The sequence below is a fragment of the Dipteris shenzhenensis genome, chromosome 30, assembly GCF_047967505.1.
Source record: "Dipteris shenzhenensis isolate YYH24624 ecotype China chromosome 30, Dip_SZ_1.0, whole genome shotgun sequence".
NCBI classification, from domain to species: domain Eukaryota; kingdom Viridiplantae; phylum Streptophyta; class Polypodiopsida; order Gleicheniales; family Dipteridaceae; genus Dipteris; species Dipteris shenzhenensis.
Window position 1 is genome coordinate 43,184,544 of NC_141625.1, and position 19,733 is coordinate 43,204,276.

At 42.0% G+C, this 19,733-nt stretch overlaps 1 protein-coding gene across 1 annotated transcript; it reads right to left on the reverse strand.

Annotated features, from left to right (window-relative positions):
• Positions 1–15,320: 15,320 nt before the first annotated feature.
• LOC147882170 (pentatricopeptide repeat-containing protein At4g21300-like) lies at positions 15,321–19,189 on the reverse strand. Its single transcript, XM_087401526.1, has 2 exons — positions 18,553–19,189; positions 15,321–18,460 (listed from the first exon to the last, which is right to left on the reverse strand). Exon 2 carries the CDS (start codon positions 18,282–18,284, stop codon positions 15,321–15,323), a length of 2,964 nt encoding a protein of 987 aa, XP_087257652.1. The 5' UTR covers positions 18,285–18,460; positions 18,553–19,189.
• Between the last annotated feature and the right edge of the window lie 544 nt (positions 19,190–19,733).

A 19,733-nucleotide genomic window follows, 5' to 3' on the forward strand; every position in this document is an offset into this window, starting at 1 on the left:
TTCACCGAGGATTTGACATAATTTAAAAGTAACATTGAAATGAATGGTAAATTCAGTCATAAACATGGAGAATTCACACAACAATGTGAGAGTGTACAAAATGTACATATATTTTATTAAAAGAGATCACCCCTTGGGACTTAGATACAAGAATGCACCTTCAAAGGTAGGGGGTAGCCTAAGTCAGTGGATCTCCTGGTATCCACATGCCCTGCATAATCTAAATCTATGTACCCAAGTACACACATCTCTCCTTTGCCAAAGTAGATACACATCTCCTTGTTACCTTTCATGTACCTCATGATGCACTTAACTGCCTCCCAATGCCTCTTTCCTGATCTAGCCATATACCGGTGGCTAACAACTCCCATTGCAAATGCAATGTCTGATCTAGTAGCTATCATAGCATACATAAGGCTCCCCAATGCTGATGCATAAGGAACCTTGGCCATCATGGCCCTCTCCTCATCTGATTTGGGACTATCCACCTGACTTAGTGTGACATATTGAGGCAATGGGTTACTTACTTCCTTCCCTCCCTCCATATTAAAACACTGCAACACTTTTGTGGCATACTCCTTCTGTGAAAGCCGAAGGAGTTTCCTACTCTTGTCACGCGTGATACGCATACCAAGAATATGACTTGCAAGTTCCAAATCCTTCATGTCAAATGCCTCATGCAACTTGGCCTTCAATGCATCTAGCTCATAAGAGTTCTTGCTAGCCAATAGCATATCATCCACATAAAGTACCAGGAATATCAGGCTATTATTCTTAGCCCTTTTAGTGTAGAGGCAGCAATCAATCTCACTTCATCTAAAACCCTAGGACTGAATGAAAGCATAAACTTCTAATACCATTCTCTAGGCGCTCCTCAAAACATGGTCACTACATAATCGAACTCAGCAAGACAATATGCAAATATCTCTCTTTTGCTAGAACTCCAAAATCCCAACCGATGAATGGGAAATGGGGAGTCAACCCTTACAATTGACCTGTAATCCAAAAATCAAAGGTTTGAACCTTTGAATGGATTTTTTACAGAGAAATAGACGATTCAGTGCCTTAGAGAGATGTACATTCTCCAAATTCCTATGGAATCGCATAAGAGCTAATAGGTAGGAATTTTTGGGCCTCGAGAATGCAATGGAACAAGTAGTTTCGGAAACTGTGGTCCCAATCACCAGGTCCAACACACAGACCAAAAAATGTTTTTGCAAATAGACCTATTTGTAAACACCACCAGAGAGCAAATGATGAGCAACACAAAAGTTTTAGGACCTCTTGACTCCACCGAAACTCTGATAGATTTGCAAATGGTTGCTTCAAACTTGAGTTCCAACACCGGTAGAAAAACGTTGAAGCAGAGACAGTGAGTCAGAAATCCAACAAAATGATGCCAAATTTAAGGATGAAGGTGTTTTCAAACTCCCGAAGTGCAATGGACACCAAAAGCAAGGAATGGTTGTCTTTAGAAGTCATTCCGGTCTGTAGTAGTCAAAAGGAATAGAGGAATCATCAAAAAACTTATTTTTCCTCCAAAACCACTTGCTGGCTTGCAAAAAACCACTCAGAGAACTTTCCAAAGGTTTTTGCACACTAGAATGCATGTAAAGTCACACAAAGGAGCTTCTCCTTCCTCCCACAGAGCTGTAGTAGTAGACTTCATGCTCCAGGCTCACACCCAGGCTCAGCTAGATCACCTGCGCTCTGATACCAATTGAGAGATCTCAACAATGGAAGAAGGTGAGAGAGAGGGAGAGCTAGAAGAGAGAGCCATACAAGTTTTGGTGTATGCAGAACACCCTAATCTTCTACGTCATCCATATATATATGTCTTTGAGTATTACACATAATTGGGATTAAGGTACAATGACCTTTAACAGTTCTCAAAAACATTTTGCTCATTCAGGGGAGTCCTCTCATGAGAGCCCTCTTGGGAGTTGGGGGTTGGCTGCTGGGATTTTGGGGACGGCTCATGGGAGTTCTTGGATGAAACATGCTCTTGGGACTCGGGGGAGGATTCATGGGTAGAGGAGAAGGATCATGTAGAGGAGAAGGCTCACAAGACTTGGGAGTTGGCTCATGGGACTTAGGAGAGGGCTCATGGGACTTGGGGGAGGGCTTATGGGAGTCGGGGGAGGGCTCATAGGACCTAGGGAAAGGAGTGAGCTCTTGGAAGTTGGAAGAGGGCTCACAAGAGTTAGGTGAGGTGCCATCGGATGCGGCGGAGAGGTTCATCTCTGCAAATGCCATGGAGGTGGTGGAGTTGGAAGAGGAAGGGTGGAGGCAGCGTCTTGTGGGTCTGGCAATGTTCTTCAATCGTGCCATCGAATAATGAGAGTTAGGGTTTCAATTTTTTTAAATATAGGCCCATCATCTTTTTACACCCCTTTTAATTATGTTTAGGGTTTCACTCTATCCCCAGCCCCTGCCCTAACCCCTCCACCCCACCCTTGCCACCACTCCGCCCCCCCTACCCCACATGCCCCTCCCTTCTCTTTCCCCTCCCTCACCTTGCCCCCACCTTCCCCATCCTCCTTACCTCACATAGACCCTAGACTCCAAGAGTGAATGCATAAATTATGGTCAAAATAAGAAAGATATTCATTTCATAACTGTATACAATTACATCATAGCTTCTATTTTTGTTGGTTGGACCCATCTGCTCCCTTCTCTCACTCTAGCTTGCAACCAACATGTGACTCCTCGACTCCCTATGGATGCTTTCCAAGAACTATGCCTTCTATTCTTTGATACATTTTGAACTACTTTTGTAAGTGCTGATGCCTTTGCCTTTTCAAACTTCAAAGTCCTACTTAGTAAATATCTAAAAAACTAGTCGAACATCTTATGCAATGCATTGCTGTGTGACTGACACCACAACCATGCCTTGATTTCTTGAAGTAGTCTACCTTAGCTCTATAGTGCGACTTCTCCATGCCTTGTGTATTCCAAATGGACAAAGGGACCCAACTCTGTACAAACCATGGTCCGTGTGCATAGAGGATATGCTATAAATATGACAAGCATCATTTTAGCAACATAACATTTTAATAAAGCAAGTGCTAAATATTACGATGGTAACATGATTACTATGTAATGCGTAATGTGCAACTCCCCCCATGCTTTCACCACTAATTGCATAAACTCTTTCACAGCCATCCTAAACCTTTCATAATACATTTCATCGATTTGAACCTGGTAAAGCAATTTTATTAATGCATCTACCTTTTAGCTCTCAAAGTTGCTGCTTGAAGATAAGAAGACTTATTGGTCGTGCATTCACACAATGCTTTCCAATATTCCCAAGCCAAGATACTTTGAGACAATGTATATTTGTCTTTGTCAAGACTATAGTTAGATAGGAATCTCCTTGCCTTCGCTCCATCCATGGACACTTAAGTAGAAAGATTCTATGTTGCCTCAGACATTTTCTTATCCTCCTTAATATTAACATGTCCATGGAATCCCATATCTGAGAGCAACTTCTCAGCTTTTGCAATGCACCATGTGGATACTTCTTTAAATTCCAAGAATAAACAAGATGCAACCCTGTATCACAACCATGCAAGCACTTGAGGGTTTTCAAATCACTAGCAAGATGCCATTCATCTCAAAATGTTCATTGGCCATCTACTGTCGAGTGTAAGAAGAAATGAAGAAAGGTTGGATGCAAGGAGCGGATGAGAGGGTTCTAGAAGCAAGCGAGGAAGACAGCCAAAGGCTAGAGAGAGTCCAAGAGAAGGGGGTTCAATCGAGCTTGCAAGTGAAGGGAAAGCCAACATATAGGAGAGGGATTTAGTGGTTTGCCTAGGGTTGATGGGAGATAGTAGCCATTTGAGTTGTGTTCCAAGATAGGAGTCCTAAATTTATATATAGGCTAGGCTATGGTACCAACCATTGTCATACCCATAAATGCCAATTTGGAATCTAGGCATCCACTACCTATGATGAAACATGTACTAAGGGGTCCTAATTCTCCTTTCCTAACCTCTAAATTAAAATTGCCTTCAAGTTCACTCCACCTACTCCACTTAAAGACTGATGGGAACCCAAGGGGGGGGAACCACATGCTTTTGATCTACTCTTAAAGGATTTTTGGCACCACTCTTCCATAGAATCTATCGTCACATGTCATACCATGGGGGGGTTATTTTTCACCATGCCTTTTGTGAATAAGGGATATCACTTAGCATAAATATTTCTTTCAGAAGATAGGTAATTGCTACGGCATGATTAGTTTTCCTTGTTGGACTAATAGGATACAATATCAAGGACTAAGGGTATGTTCCAAATGGTTCGAACATTAAAGCCAAGGGTTAGTGTATAGGACACCGTGTAACCATGAGAGTGTGGAACTTAACTATGGTATTACATAGGTTACATTCGAGGCACCATTGATGGATATTAAGCAACGAATGTACATATGCAAAATTCACAACAATGGAACATGTATGTAGGGTTAACAAAGAGAGTAAGTGTGTGCATGTATGTGTGTGCACATATGCCTCATAGTCAAGTACTTACCTCTATACTTGGTCGTGTGTAAAATCCTAGTTAAGAACTAAGAATATGTGTGTGTGTGTGTGTACCCACCCTATCTCGGGCACCTCCTTGAGCAATGATTCACTGGGTAGGGTAAAAGGAGCAAAGGAGGAGAATTAGTGGTGCGCTTTGGCCCCTTGAATGCCACATGACATTCAGAAGGAGGAGAAGAGTATTGATGACATGGCACACTCTCTAATTGCCACATATCTCAAGCTCCTAAAGAAATGTGAGAAATGTGAGTGGAATTTTTTCTCAAAAGGACAAGTCTAAGAAATTATTGCATAGTTAAAATGTGTATTTAGTAATTGTGTGGATTGTTTTAGTTATTTGGAACTCAATCGCAATACAAGGAAATATAAAATTCAATTTTGTCCATATAAATGCATGATTTAGTATATTACATATACATACATGTCAATGTATGTGAATCCCAAGTCCTTGACATCAATGATAAAGCATAATGTTAAGGGTCACACCTTCTCAAAGGGAAAAAATAAGCAAATCTTTGTATACCTCAAGCAATGAAGTCTTTTCAAAAGATGCTTAGGCATGTGTTGAATATGTCAAAAACATCTTTTTAACTCTTGAAGAGAAGAGGATTGTGTGGCACCATGGATGAGGTGAGAGGGTTAATAGACAAGGAGAAAATTTTGGGGTAAGATCAGAGAGAGAGAGAGAGAGAGAGAGAGAGAGAGAGAGAGAGAGAGAGTTGAAGGAAGGAAGAGGGGGGCATGCCACATGGAAGAAAGGGTCTTCCTTCTCACTATCTCCTAGCTCACCCTTCCTCTTGCCATAAGACACCTCTATCTTCTCTCCTCCTCTAGCACACGTGGCCACACCGGCTCCTACCACATGGTTACCTCTTGGCAACCTCTCTTTGAGAGATATAAAGAAGGTTTGCACAATGTTGCAATGCATCTAAAAACATATATGGGGTAGATAAATTGAATTTGGGCATAATACTTCTAATTGATGGGAAAATAACACCTACATTGATTTCTTTAATGTAACTAAACACAAATAAGCCAATGTTGAATCATGAGGTCCCTGGGGGGAGGGGATTGCATAACTTCAATGAGATTGCAGTAGGTAGCTAAAGTTTCCTTCTTATTACATCAAAGGGAGCTAATTAATGAAGGAAGCATGTCCCTTCTAGGTGGTTTTTCATCTAGAATGGATTTCTTGCATTGACTAGCAAGGAGACTAGGTAATAGTTACATAGGTGATTTGCAGAGCTCAGGGATTGCATTAGAGGGTGCTTGCATGGTTTAGGGGTTCAGTCTCACCCCCCCTCCCCTTGCCTCTCCTTGCCCTTCTCCTTTGCCCCTCTCCCTCCTCAACCCTCTCCCTTCTTATTCTTGCCCATCTTAAAGCAATGCTAAAACTTAACCGGGATCCAATTTAAAAAGGTGGGAATCCCACTAAGGCCCTACCTTTGCAATGTTCTGGATTAATATTTCCAATGAATTGAACAATGATCTGCTCCGTTGTCCTTTTTCTTGCTCCTTCCTTTCCCCTTACATCTCTCATTTCCCCTCTGCCTCTGTCCCTCCCCCTTCCTTATTGGAAATATTAATCTAGCTAATATTTTGAAGGCAGGGCCTTAGTGGGATTACATCTTTTTAAATTGGATCCCGATTAAGCATTAGCAATTTTTTAAGTTGGGCAGGAATAATAAGGGAGAGGGCTAAGGAGGGAGAGGGGAAAGAGAGAAGGGCAACGAGAGAGGCAAGGGGAGGGAGGGGTGAGGGGAAGGGAGGGTTGAGATGGAGAAGGGACAAGGGCAAGGGGAGGGAAGGGAGAGGGGCAAGGGGAAGGGAGGGCACTGAGAGGGGTGTGGGGAAAGGAAGACAACACAAGGGAGGGGGGTGGATAGGCAAGGCACACATATTGTGGCAAGGGGGAGAGACATGTAAGAAGACAGGGAGGATGGGCCAACATAGGCCTGAGGGAAGGGGTAGGTAGATGGGGAGTGGTTGCTGAGAGCAAAGGGGAAGCCTGGAGGGATAGAGATAGAGGGGCAATGAGAGATGTAAAGGGGAAAGGAAGGAGAAGACAAAGGACCATGGAGCAGACAACTAATTAATTCAATCTTAGATCAATTTTTCATAGGGGAGGCGGGGGGCATACTAATGCACATGAATCAAAACCATGAATGGTCAAAGACACTAACCAATTCAAATTTTGAGGACATAACATTTGTATGATTTTTAGTGAATTTTCTAATCAAATCCCAATGAAGCCTTAGGTGTACATGCCTTCATTAGGAAAATTATTTTTATACCTATGCCTCTCTCTCTCTCTCTCTCTACACACACACATGTATACATATATGAGAAAATATATATTGTATATGTGTATACATAAATATATAAATCTATATGTACATATATATATATATATATATATATATGCATCTATAAATGACAAATAGATAGAGGACATGTGCATACACACAAATCCTATGTATAGATAGAGAGAGTATGTGTGCACACACACAACTCCTATATACATATCTATAATGACAAATAGAAAGAGGGTGTGCGCACACAACTCCTATGTACAAATGGTAGCTATATATCAAAAATTGGTGTATTTAACAATTTCAAGCATAGAGAAATAGCACAGTTAAAAATATATGTATTGTGCTTGACCACCCTCCATTGAGCTTCCTTCTTCTTCTCTTCTTCTTTCTTATCAAAAGACAACACCCTGATTCCCTCAACCAAGGATCTTGAGGTCTCTCTTCCCCCCTCTTCCTACCTCCTTTTCCCTGCATTTGTTTTGCCCATGGGGATGTCTCTTTTTGTCACTCAGGGATTGTCATGGGTTCCACAATGAAATCACCTAAGATTGATCTTGGCATCTAGAAACAGATGCAAATAGGCAAGGGCTTAGATTGTTTTCTTCCTCTTTACAACTGTGAAGGGTGTCTCTCCCTTTTCAAGCAGTGCGTGTTCAGCTTATGCTAATTGCACCTCAAAACTGTGCATATTACTTATGAATTCCTCCCCCTCCAAATTGTCGTCCCTTATTTCCTCGTTTACAGTGACCATTTCACCTTTCTTCTATAGGGGAAGAGGGGCTTCTACCTTCTTTGCCTGAGGCAAACTGAGAGGCTTCACTTTTTGGGGCTCAGTTTTATCAACTTTTGGTTCAGTGTTCTAGGGTGAGCTCTCATTGTTCTCTTTCTCCCTTCTCCTACTGGCTCTAGCGAGGTAGTCTTTGATGAAATGTCCTCCCAGACTGCACTGGAAATAGGAATTTGGAATATTTTTATTAGAAAACGTTTTGGAAAAACCTGATTCCATCTCCATCAAGGCTCCGGATAGCATTTGGTGGGTCAACGACCAAGCTTATTAGGACACAAGCCTGGGGATTTCCCCTGGGACTAATGAATCTTTTCGTTTTAAGGTCAAGAAATTGGCCCACAAGTGCACATAGTGCATCAATCTACAAAAATAAAGACAGAGGTAGATCTGGGAATTCCACCTTGATTGGTGCTTTGGAAGGAGGCGGAGAGTTAAGGCTAAAGGAAGGCTCCCAAAGTTGCATAGACAATAGTTAGTTTTTGATGGTCCAAGTACCATTTTAAATGACCTTTGTCGCCATCTCAAGAAGATTTAATATGTTTTTAAGATAATATTTTTAAAGAAGTGTTTAGGATAATATGTTTTTAAGATATAATTTAATAATATTAATCTAGCTAAAATTCCAAAGGCAAGGCCTTAGTGAAGTATGGGAACCCTGCAAATAGGAAAATAATAAAGAAAGGGGGCTTTGAGAAAGAGTGGACGAGGGAGGGAGCATGTTGTAACATAAGAGTTGTGTGTGTGCATGCACGTGCACTTGCTATTTGTAAACTATAGATACGTATATATGTACATATAGATATATATATATTTATGTATACATGTGTGTGTGTGTCTCTAGAGAGAGAGAGAGAGAGAGAGAGAGAGAGAGAGAAGAGAGAGATGCATAGGTATTAAAACAATTCTCCAAAGGAAGGCATGCCTAGGGATTCATTGGGATTTGATTAGAAAATTCACTAACAATCGTACAAATACTATGTCCTCAAAATTTGAATCAATTTCATTATTTGGTTCCCATGATCTTTTTTGAGTTTATGGAGAAGTTAGAGACCAAAGAGTTCACATTCTCTTTAACCCGGGTAGCTCTCACAATTTTGTTAATTACAAACTTGTGCAGCTGTCACGATACCTAGTGATCACACCTAGGTGCAACTTCTAGCTGGGAAGCAGTTTTGGGATCGCAAGATTGCGGCACTTTCTATTCGGATTCAAGACTACACAGCTGCTCTTATGTGCTATGTCATGCACTTGGAACATGTGGACTTGTTAATTGGAATAGAGTGGTTTAAAACCCATGATATTCGGATTGGATGGAAAGAGCATACCCTTTCTTTTTTGGATAAGGACACCCAATTTTGTATTCAATGTTGATAATATTCCCTCTTCTCAGGGACCTATTGTATCTGCGATGCAGCTTTGGAATATAATAAACACTTCTCATTATGATGTGTATCAGTGTGTTTTGATTCCGCTTTCTTCATTTGTTCTCTGTGTTAATAACAAAAATGATTTAAGCATGTTTGAACACCGTGAATTGAGAACGTTGTTGGATGATTTCATGGATGTATTCCCTGCTCAACTGCCGAAAGGTTTACCTCCAAAATGGATAGTAGATCATCTCATGGATTTAGTACCTGGGGCTCAACCTATTAGTGTTCCACCTTATAGGATAAGCCAACTTGAGGAGGATGAGTTAGCTTCACAGCTACAAGATTATCTGAATATGGGCTATACTTGCCCAAGTAAATCACCTTGGGGAGCTCATCTTAAGAAAGAAGAAAGATAATTCGTGAAGAATGTGTATAGATTATAAACAATTGAATAAAGTGACAATTAAGAATCGATACCCTCTTCCTCGTTCCGATGATTTGATAGATCGTTTGGCCGGAGCGAAGTATTTCACTAAGATTGATTTACATACGGATTATTACCAAATCCATATCTATGCTAAACACATAGATAGAACCGCATTCCAAACTAGGTATGGCCACTACGAGTTTCTCGTATTACCTTTTGGTTTGACCAATGCTCCTGCCACCTTCCAGCAAATGATGAACGATTTGTTCTGAGATTTTCTCGGCAAATTCATTGTCATGTTCTTAGATGACATCTTGGTATATAGCCAAAGGCTAGAGGATCACATTGGACACCTCCAATTGTCTTAGTTATCCTAAGAAAGCATAAGCTCTATTTCAAGATGAGTAAATGTGACTTCGTTATGAAAGAGATCATTTACTTAGGACACAAGATTTCTTTAGAAGGTATTAGCATTGATCTGGATCATTTCCAAAAGGTTTTGGAATGGCCTATCCCTCAGACTATGAAACAACTTTGTTCTTTCCTAGGATTCAAGTTTTTTCTACGGACACCTGTGCGTGATTATTCACACATCACAGCACCCCTGACCAACAACATATTGAAAGGTTGTGGATGCAGGTCTACCAAGCCGATCTCTTGGAATGATGCATTGAACAAGGCTTTTGAAACCTTGAAGTTAACTATCAAGGAAGCACCTGTTCTTGCATTACCTGATCCTACCCGATCCTTATGTTTTAGAGGTCGATGCGAGTGATTTTGTGATTGGGGCAACTTTATTCCAAGAGGGCAAAACTGTAGCTTTTAAGAGTAAGAAGCTAGATGACACTCAATATCGTTGGCTCACACTAGGAAAAGAACTCTATGCAGTTGTGTATGCTCTGAAGGTTTGGAGACACTACTTGTATGGCTCAAAGTTTCTTGTATTGACCGAGATCACCAGTCGATCAAGTATGTGTGTGACGTCTGAATTGAGGGGAAGAAAGGCTATATGGGCAAAATTAATGTAAGATTTTGATTTTAAAATACATTATCAAAAGGGTTCGTTGAATAGTGTAGCGGATGCCTTAAGTCGAGTCAAGTTTGTAAATGCTATGTCATTTACAAAAATATCCTCAGACCTATTTCAATCCTTGAGAGGGCTTTGCGCAACTGATAGTCATTTCAATTCTTATTTGTGGAAAGTCTAGGATGGGACCTCCATGGTTGACCAAGACTCAAGGATTGTGCCACCTACAGTACAGGCGGCAGGAGGTCAGTGGATGATTAGGAATGGCTTGCTATTCCAGAATGTAGAGATATGTGTGCCAAATGTTTTGAATCTTCGATCCAAGATTCTTTGGGAGTGTCATGATGCACCTAGTGCTGGACATCCAGGTATACATTAGACTCTGTCTCTTGTGAAGCATACCTTTTATTGGCCTAAGATGCGTACATTTATTGAAAACTATGTGGTAGATTTCCAGGTTTGTCAGGTTACTAAGGCAAAACGCCTTTATTACAGCCATTGCAAATCCGGAGTAATAAATAGAAAAGTATTTCCATGGATTTTATTACCAATTTGCCTAGAACGTGTAAGGGTCATGATTCCATTTGGCTCATAGTGGACCACCTAACAAAAATGGCTAGATTCTCACCTACTAGAACAACCATTTCAGCTATTCAACTAGCTCACGAGTTTGTGGACCACTTGTTTAAGCTGTACGGTTTGCCCTCTGACATAGTCAGCAAACAGGGACTCAAAGTTTGGAAGTTGGAAACTACTCTAAGTATGAGTTGGAAACTCATACTTAGAGTAGTTTTTGGAAGTTGGAAACTACTCCAAGTATGAGTTCCTCAGACCATGCACAATCTGATGGTAGTACAGAGAAGTTCAACCAACTAATTGAAGATATGCTTCGGGCATATGTTTCTAAGAGACAATCTTTGTCGGAAGACCTATGATAGAATTTTCTTATAACAGTGCAAAGCATTCGAGTACTGGTTACAGTCCTTTTATGCTCATGTACATGTTTCAACCTAAGTCACCAGTTATGGTTGGGTTAAAGGGAATCCAAAATGATGCTGCAAAGAAATTCCTGCAAGACATGCAAGAAATGTTGCAGTTTGCTAGGGAGTCTATTAGAAGTGCCCAAGATCAGGACAGATTTTATGCTAATAGGCATCATTCACCTAGAGAGTTCTTTGAAGGAACGATGGTATATTTGTGTATTCCCAAGGAATCCAAGAGCCTAAGTACTGGTTTGGTTCTGAAGTTATCCCCCAGATATTGTGGTCCGTTCAAGGTTATTAAAAGAATTGGACTAGTTGCATATAAACTAGGATTGCCTCCTGATGTTGAAGTACATCCCGTATTTCATGTCAGCAAACTGAAAGAGTTATTGGGTACAGATGATCAACTTGTTTCTCCTCAAGAAATAGAAGTTACAGATTTGACTTTTATTCCACACAAACCTGAGAGTATTCTTGAATTTCGTGAAAGACAGATTCATAATCGAACTTTCACAGAATACAAGAGCAAGTGAAAGGATCGTGTTGAGGAGGATGCAACATGGGAGACATTACAGAACCTCCAAAGGACATTCTTGGGTTTTTTAGTGAACTCAAGAGTGGGTTCTTAGAGGAGGGGAAGTATGTCATGTGCACGAATTGGTATCTGATGTGTATTGGGTACACAAGACTAGCTTAGGTAGCTTGGGGAGGCTTAGAGCTAGGCATGCTTGATTCTCGGGTTGAGTGGCAAGGGTATAAAATAGTTAGAGGTCTTCTCTATTTTTGGTGCATTGGGCCCGAGTCTATATAAGGGGCCCAGAGGTTCAGTTCTCAGAGAGCCGATGGGAGCAAGTCTCGTTCTTAGGTGCTAGGTCTGATCCTAGATTGAGTTGCAGACGCGTGCCTAATCATAGCATAGCCCAAGGCCCAACAGCAGATCCCAAGCTTCACAGTGCCACCTGGTGGCATGGGACACCATGCTGGTTAAGATCTGATTGGGAGTTCGTGCCAGTAGCTCAGCTCATGGCTCGGAGGGGACATCTCTTGATTCGGGATTTGTCATGGTTGGGTGGTGAACAGCTGCTCAGTTTCCTCATATTTGGTGTGTTCTTGTGTTTGCTTGCTAATCAAAGGTTTCAGGAATGTTGGGGTCATGTCAGCTACGATGCACAAGGAAGGACACAACAGTCAAACGAATGTTGGGAATGGGCTCTAAAATACCCTCTATGGTTCCTTCATCAATTCTCAAATTTGGGCGGGGATAAGAAGGATGAGTTGGATCCCTTTGTGGATGAAGGCCCTCATTATTTCATAGATCTTTATGAAGATGGGTTGGAGCAATATCGAACTGTGAATATGGCATTAAGTCAACCACTCAAATCAGGGGGTAGTTGAAGATTTCATCACTTTTCCTCCCATGCTAAGGGAGACGATGACAAATCGGGGCAAGGAAGACAAAGCCATAATAGTCATCATGATTTCTAAAATGCATTGAAGGGAGAAGAAGATGAGGTAAATAGAGCTGCAAAGGTTATAGCCAGAGCTATTTCTAGTAAGAAAGGACAGAAAGTGGATGGCCAAAAGTGGAAGAGAGATATCAAGGCTCCAACCAAAGCATGAGTGAGGGAAGAAGTGTAGGAGATTGAGGAGACAGGACAACTGGGTGCACTTCCTATAGGCACTGCACAAGCGGCTCCCAACACCTCATCCTTATTGGCAATTGGCAATGGTGTTGCAAGTTCTTCTGCAAAAGACACAACTAGCGTTCTAGAGAAGGGTGCCTTTTGCATATGAGATATTTGGGGAGACATTGCCAGAGACAAACTTATGGATGCCCACCAAACACAGAGTTGACATTGGGGATAGAAAGTATGAGTAGCTATAGCATGTATGCCTCTGTAGAAGCAAAAGGGGCGGAGTGGGTAGACACCAATCCCTTCCATGGTGGACACAAAAACCAATGGGCTCAGAGCACACTAACCCTTGGATTACAAAGACAAATGAAGCCATGTGTATCGGCCCTTGGGACATGAAAGGAATGTGTGCTGCTCTCAGACACCACCTACAGTAGTGAATAAAATTGTCCTTACATGAAAGGGTTTGGGTTGTGAGTTACATAGGACATTTGATGGCATTGCATCAAGGCAATGATATACCCCTCAATTTTGGATGATTGAAGGCATTGCATTAGGGGCATGTTGTACCCCTCAGCTTTGGATGTTTGAGGGCATTGCATTCGGGAAATGTTGCAGCCCTCGGTTTTGGATGTTTGAAGGCATTACATTAGGGCAACGCTATAGCCCTTAGCTTTAGATGTTTGAAGGCATTGTACTAGGGGTATGTTGTAGCCCTTGAAATAGTATAATAAACACTTGAAAATACCTTTGTTAGCTTCCCTCGGCCATTTAGATCCCTTGTCCTCTATACATCTTACCCCTTAGGGCTAAGGTATCCTCTTAGGGTCCTCTCTAGAGCTTAGTATATGGTACAATTTACACCATTCTCAACAATCTTGGTCTCCTTTTCCTTTCACAACTTCTCCCAAAGTTGTATAAGAAAGCAAAACAATAGAAATAGAACTTGCCTACCCATGTGAGAGGAAAGCCCATGAGCAAAAGAGAGAGTGGAGGGCACATTCTCAAGCTTCTATTAATGATGATGCCAATTCTCTCCTATATAGACTCCTAACAACTCCCTCCCCTCCTCCCTTCCACCTAGCTCAAAGACTACCCATGATTCTCCCCATCCTCCTTCCTATTACTTTGGAGACCCCTTCTTCCATCAAGGGGATCAAGACAAGACTTAAAGAAGTTCATTGTGATTGAGTTATAGCATCATCGAATGCACAACCACAAAGGCAATTCCACATTGGCAACTAGGTTTGGATAAGCACAATAGGATATTACAGACTTTAAAGGTGACAAAGTTACGATGAGGAGATCAATGGAAAAAGTGCATTGATTATTTTATCATTGTATTGTTGGTGCTTTTTCATTGTATTGGAGCAACTCCCTATGTAATAAGCTTTGTATTGGAGGTTCTTATACCTCATTGGAGTGTTTATTCCCTATTATCATATTGAGTATTCTTTTCATCTTTTTTTTTGTTCAGGGTTCTTGTAGATGTATTGTGGCAATTCCTTACGAATATATGAATGTATTGAGGACGCTTCCTATTTATGGGTTTATTTCTCTCTTATGAATTGTTAATCTTCTTCTAATAATTATCATGCTATTTCTTTAATTGCTTAAAAAAAATTGTAGGCCATGTAGGACCTTGAAGGGATGTAGGGCCTTAAATGGCAATAAGGCTTTATACGACCATGTAGGTCCAAGGCCCTTATAGTCCATCTTGGCCCATTACAAGGACATAGGCCTAGTCCATGCAAGCCCTTATAGGCCATGTAGGGTCCACATAGTCCATATAGATCCATATGGGCTTATAAGGGCAATGTACGTCCATATATGCCATACAAGTAAGTCCATATGGCCTACGAAGGCAATGTAAGTCCATATAGGCACGAGGACCATATGTGCCCTTATAGGCCACGTAGGTCCATAAAGGCCATTAATGGAGCTTGTAGATCCATGTTGGTATAGCTATGTATCCAATACAAGATGAAAGGAGTCCAATGATCTCATACTAATGACCCAACACTATTGACAGGCTGCTAAATGCCAGCCATGCTTCAAGATTGTGATGACATTTGGGCATGGTTGAACGTTCACAAGGAGAGCTCAAGGTATAGCTAGATGCCAAAGAGAATATTTGAGGGTGGTATCATGTACTTATTTAAGAGGATCATGCTTTTATTTTCTAGCAGTATGGTTGCATCACTTACAAGCTACTACTGCCATCAAATGAGAAAGGTCAATTATCACTGTTGCACATAGACAACCTACCATCCTTTGCATCACCATCACCGGACATGTCCCGCGTGACACAATGTGAATCTACCGTGTAGCTTTCCTCTTGCACTTTGAGGGGAAAATCTTCAAGCTTTGCATATATATCTTTGCTTTCGAAATGTCTTGTATCCCCCACCACAAAGGTACGCACAATCCCATCAATTTCAGTCCAACTTTGTCCTGGCTTGTTCCATGCTTGTTCTTTCACTAACATTGCCTCAATCTTCTTCTCATCCTCTTGCTTATGAGCACCTGCATAGATGTTAGACATCAAGACATACGTTGCAGCGTCCTTCTCGTCCAATTGTACTGCATGATCAAAAGCCTGTCTTCCAAGCTCCACATTACCCCATGTTCGACAAGCACCCAGCACAGTATGCCACACCGCCAGATTAGATGGAAAAGGCATCTTCTGCACCATTGCTATTGCTTCGTCTAATTGGCCTGCACGACCTACAAGATCGACAAGACAAGTGAAGTGCTCAACCGTTGGAGTGATGCCATAGTCTTTACCCATGGCCTCAAAGTACTTCTGGCCCTTATCCAGTCGACCAGCATGACAGCATACAGTAAGAATACTAAGAAATGTGATACCATCTGGCTTTATGCCTTCTTTTCTCATTCTCTCAAGCATAAGGAAAACGGTCTCACTTTCTCCTAGCCGTGCAAATCCTGCGATTAGTGCATTCCAGGAGACTATATTCGCAGGCACACCCTCCAATTGCATCTGTTGGAAAAAGCTCAGCGCTTCCTCAATGAGCCCATGTTGAGCATACCCTGCAATTAATGCAGTCCATGAGACTATGTTTCGAACTGGAAGCTTGTCAAACACTTCATGTGCTTTTGCAAGCAAGCCACATTTGGCATACATATCAACCAAGGTGCTGCCAACAGAATAATCTCTTTCCAACCCCTTTTGGGCAATCTCAACATGTATCTCATGGCCCTTGTCTATGGCTTCTACACTGCTACAAGCTTTCAAGCTGTAAATGAATGTGATGGCATCTGGAGGCACACCCTCCAGTTGCATCTTTTCAAAACAATTCAGCGCTTCCTCACGAAGCCCGTGTTCGGCATACCCTGCAATTAGTGCAGTCCATGAGACCACATTTCGAATTGGAAGCTTGTCAAAAGCTTCCCGAGCTTTTGTAAGTGACCCACATTTGGCATACATATCAACCAAAGCACTGCCAACGCATGGATCTCTTTCCATCCTTTTTCTGGCTATCTCAGCATGTATTTCTTTGCCCTTGTCTATGGCTCCTATGCTACCACAAGCTTTCAAGCTACAAACAAATGTGATAGCATTCGGAGACACAGCTTCCAGTTGCATCTGTTCAAAATGGTTCAGTGCTTCCTCACCAAACCCGTGTTCTGAATATCCTGCAATTAGTGCATTGCACAAGACCACATCTCGAACTGGAAGCCTGTCAAATACTACCTGTGCTTTTGCAAGCAAGCCACATTTGGCATACATATCGACCAAGGTGCTGCCAAGAAAAGGATCTCTTTCCCACCCCTTTCTGATGATCTCAGCATGTATTTCTCGGCCCTTGTCTATCGCTCCTGCATTGCCACAAGCTTTCAAGCTGCAAACAAACGTCACAGCATCCAGAGAGACCCCTTCCAGTTGCATTTGTTCAAAACAGTCTAGTGATTCCTCATTGAGCCCGTTTTCAGCATATCCTCCAATTAGTGCATTCCACGAGACTCCATTTTGAACTGGAAGCTTGTCAAACAATTCCCTGGCTTTTGCAAGCAAGCCACATTTGGCATACATATCAACCAAGGTGCTTGCAACAAAAGGATCTCTTTCCAACCCCTTTCTGGAAATCTCAGCATGCATTTCTCGGCCCTCGTCTATGGCTCCTATGCTGGCACAAGCTTTCAAGCTGCAAACAAATGTGACAGCATCCGGAGAAATACCATCCACTTGCATCTGTTTGAAACAGCATAGTGCTTCGTCACCAAGCCCACGTTCAGCATACCCTGCAATTAGTGCAGTCCATGAGACTACATTACGAACTGGAAGCTTGTCAAACGCTTCTTTTGCTGTTCCAAGCAAGCCACATTTTGCATACATATCGACCAATATGCCACCAACACAAGGATCTCTTTCCAGCCCCCTTCTGGCAATCTCAGTGTGTATTTCTTGGCCTGTATCTACGGCTCCTTCACTGCCACAAGCTTTCAGGCTGCAGATAAAAGTCACAGCATCTGGAGCCAAACCCTCCAGTTGCATCTGTTTGAAACAGCTCAGCGCTTCCTCACCAAGTCCATGTTGGGCGTATCCTGCAATTAGTGCCGTCCACAAGACCACACTTCGAACTGGAATCTTGTCAAACGCTTCCCTTGCTTTTGCAAGGCAGCCACATTTGCCATACATATCGACCAAGGTGCTGCCAACAAAAGGATCCCTTTCCAACCCCTTTATTGCAATCTGAGCATGTATTTCTTGGCCTCTTTCTGCGTCTTTCAGCCTAGTACAAGCCTTCAGTAGGGCCACAAATGTATGCTTGCTAGGTAGTATACAAGCCTCCTGCATTTTCTGGTACAGATTGAGAGCGTGCTGTGATTCCCCACATTCAATATAGCCCATGATAAGAGAGGTCCAAGAATGCTCATTCGGATCAACCAACCTGTCAAAAACCTGTAGAGCATTGTGCATGCTTCCACATTCCACCAACATTGGGATAAGGTAGTTCCCGAGAGATCTATGAGCTTCCAGCCCATTTTTGAGCAAATAAGCAAGCATGCGCTTGGCATATGCTGCAGTTTTTTCTTTTCTACACGTCTGCAAAATGCCTACAAAGTGCCTGACCGGAGGAAGCTGGGGCTTCTGTTCCAAAGAAGTGAGTGCCTCCTCTATGCTCAGCATCTCCTGGACACTGTGTTGTTGCTGTTCTTGTGGTGTACATGTGTTCATTTGTATTCAGACCAAACGCTGGCCTTATATTGCTGACACTCTCCACCAAACTAAGATCTTGAGAATATGACCAAGCCGGACCAGTGGATGCCATTCGCTTGCCTTTTCCTCGAGCATGTCTTTTACCCAACCTGGACTTTACCGGCTATCACTCCTTCATAATTATCTGAAGCCCTCTGGGTAACTCACATTTAACTAGTCAGACTAGCCAAGAGCACCCAGTACTTCAACAGATTTACCAATGCAAATCAATTTGTTGCAAACTTACCTTGCTCTTTCGGTTGTACCACCAATGGGAAGGATTCCCAGGATACTTTTGCCGTAGAACTTCTTTCATCAAGCTACCTGCGAAGCAAGAACCAATTGCGAATGCTTGAGACTAAAATTGCACTTGGAGTGAAGACTTACTAGAATCTGAAGAGCGGGTCTTGGCGCAATATTGCTCCAACGGGTCCCAGGCAAACTGGCGCCAGGCCTTTGCCTCGGGGGAGTTTGGGCTTAAGGAATATAATCTTCATGCATTTTGCCGAGAAACCCTCTGCATCTGGTAATAGGTCTGCACTCTGATAATGTAGGTTGTTCCACCAATATGCGTTCTCAGACACTAAGCTGACATCTGGTCCCTTTGAAGAGGCAACTGCGAGTACCTCCTGCACAATGATAGGGAGTGGAACGCCTCCTCGTCTCGTTGTTGCCCTGTTTCTCGCTTCTCTTAGTTCGTGTGTCTCGACTTTGTATTCCTTAGCAATTTATGACGACCTGGTCTAATTTCTTCTACCAATTAAGAAAGCATAGCCTGATTTCGAGCACAACATTCTAAACACCTTTTATAAGGCATTTTCTGAAATGTTGTTGACGTTTTTGGGTGCCAACCAATGCTTGTGAAGGCACATCTAGGGAGATGGTCATTGGTGACCTCTTGGGCTGTTGTATTTGAACTCTCATAATCAGGCTCCGATTGACTTTTGGACGGGAGCTAGCATTGATGGGGAAAAGGGGTCATCAAATTGCCTAAGGAGTTCTTGGATGTCATCCATTTTGCATGTATGTTTGCACTAATGATTTTCATGGAATTTTGTAACGCACCTACTAGGAATGTTTTGCTTCAGTGTAGGGGGTGCTTGTTGATATTTGCCATTGCCTAGGATAAGCGATGACTTATTAGCTCCCCATTGTTTATGTTTGTGGTTGATTCTTCACATATCTTCTAGCTAAAGTAGTAGCTAATAAGTTGTCTAGTTTATGTTTGTTTGTGTAATACATGATGAATGGTAGAATAGACTCCTTTGCTATTAGTGTTCTTTTTTTAAAAATGTTTGAACATGTTGCAATTTGTTAATGAATTTTTAATAAGGAAAAATACAAGATGTGACATTCTTTCACAAATGGTCTTGAGTGAAAGTAAGGTTTAGACTATTGCCATTCTTCAATTTGAAAGTGACGGTTTTT

Coding starts and splice junctions, on each gene's coding strand:
- LOC147882170 (XM_087401526.1), bottom strand. CDS start 18,284: ATGAACACATGTACACCACAAGAACAGCAACAACACAGTGTCCAGGAG.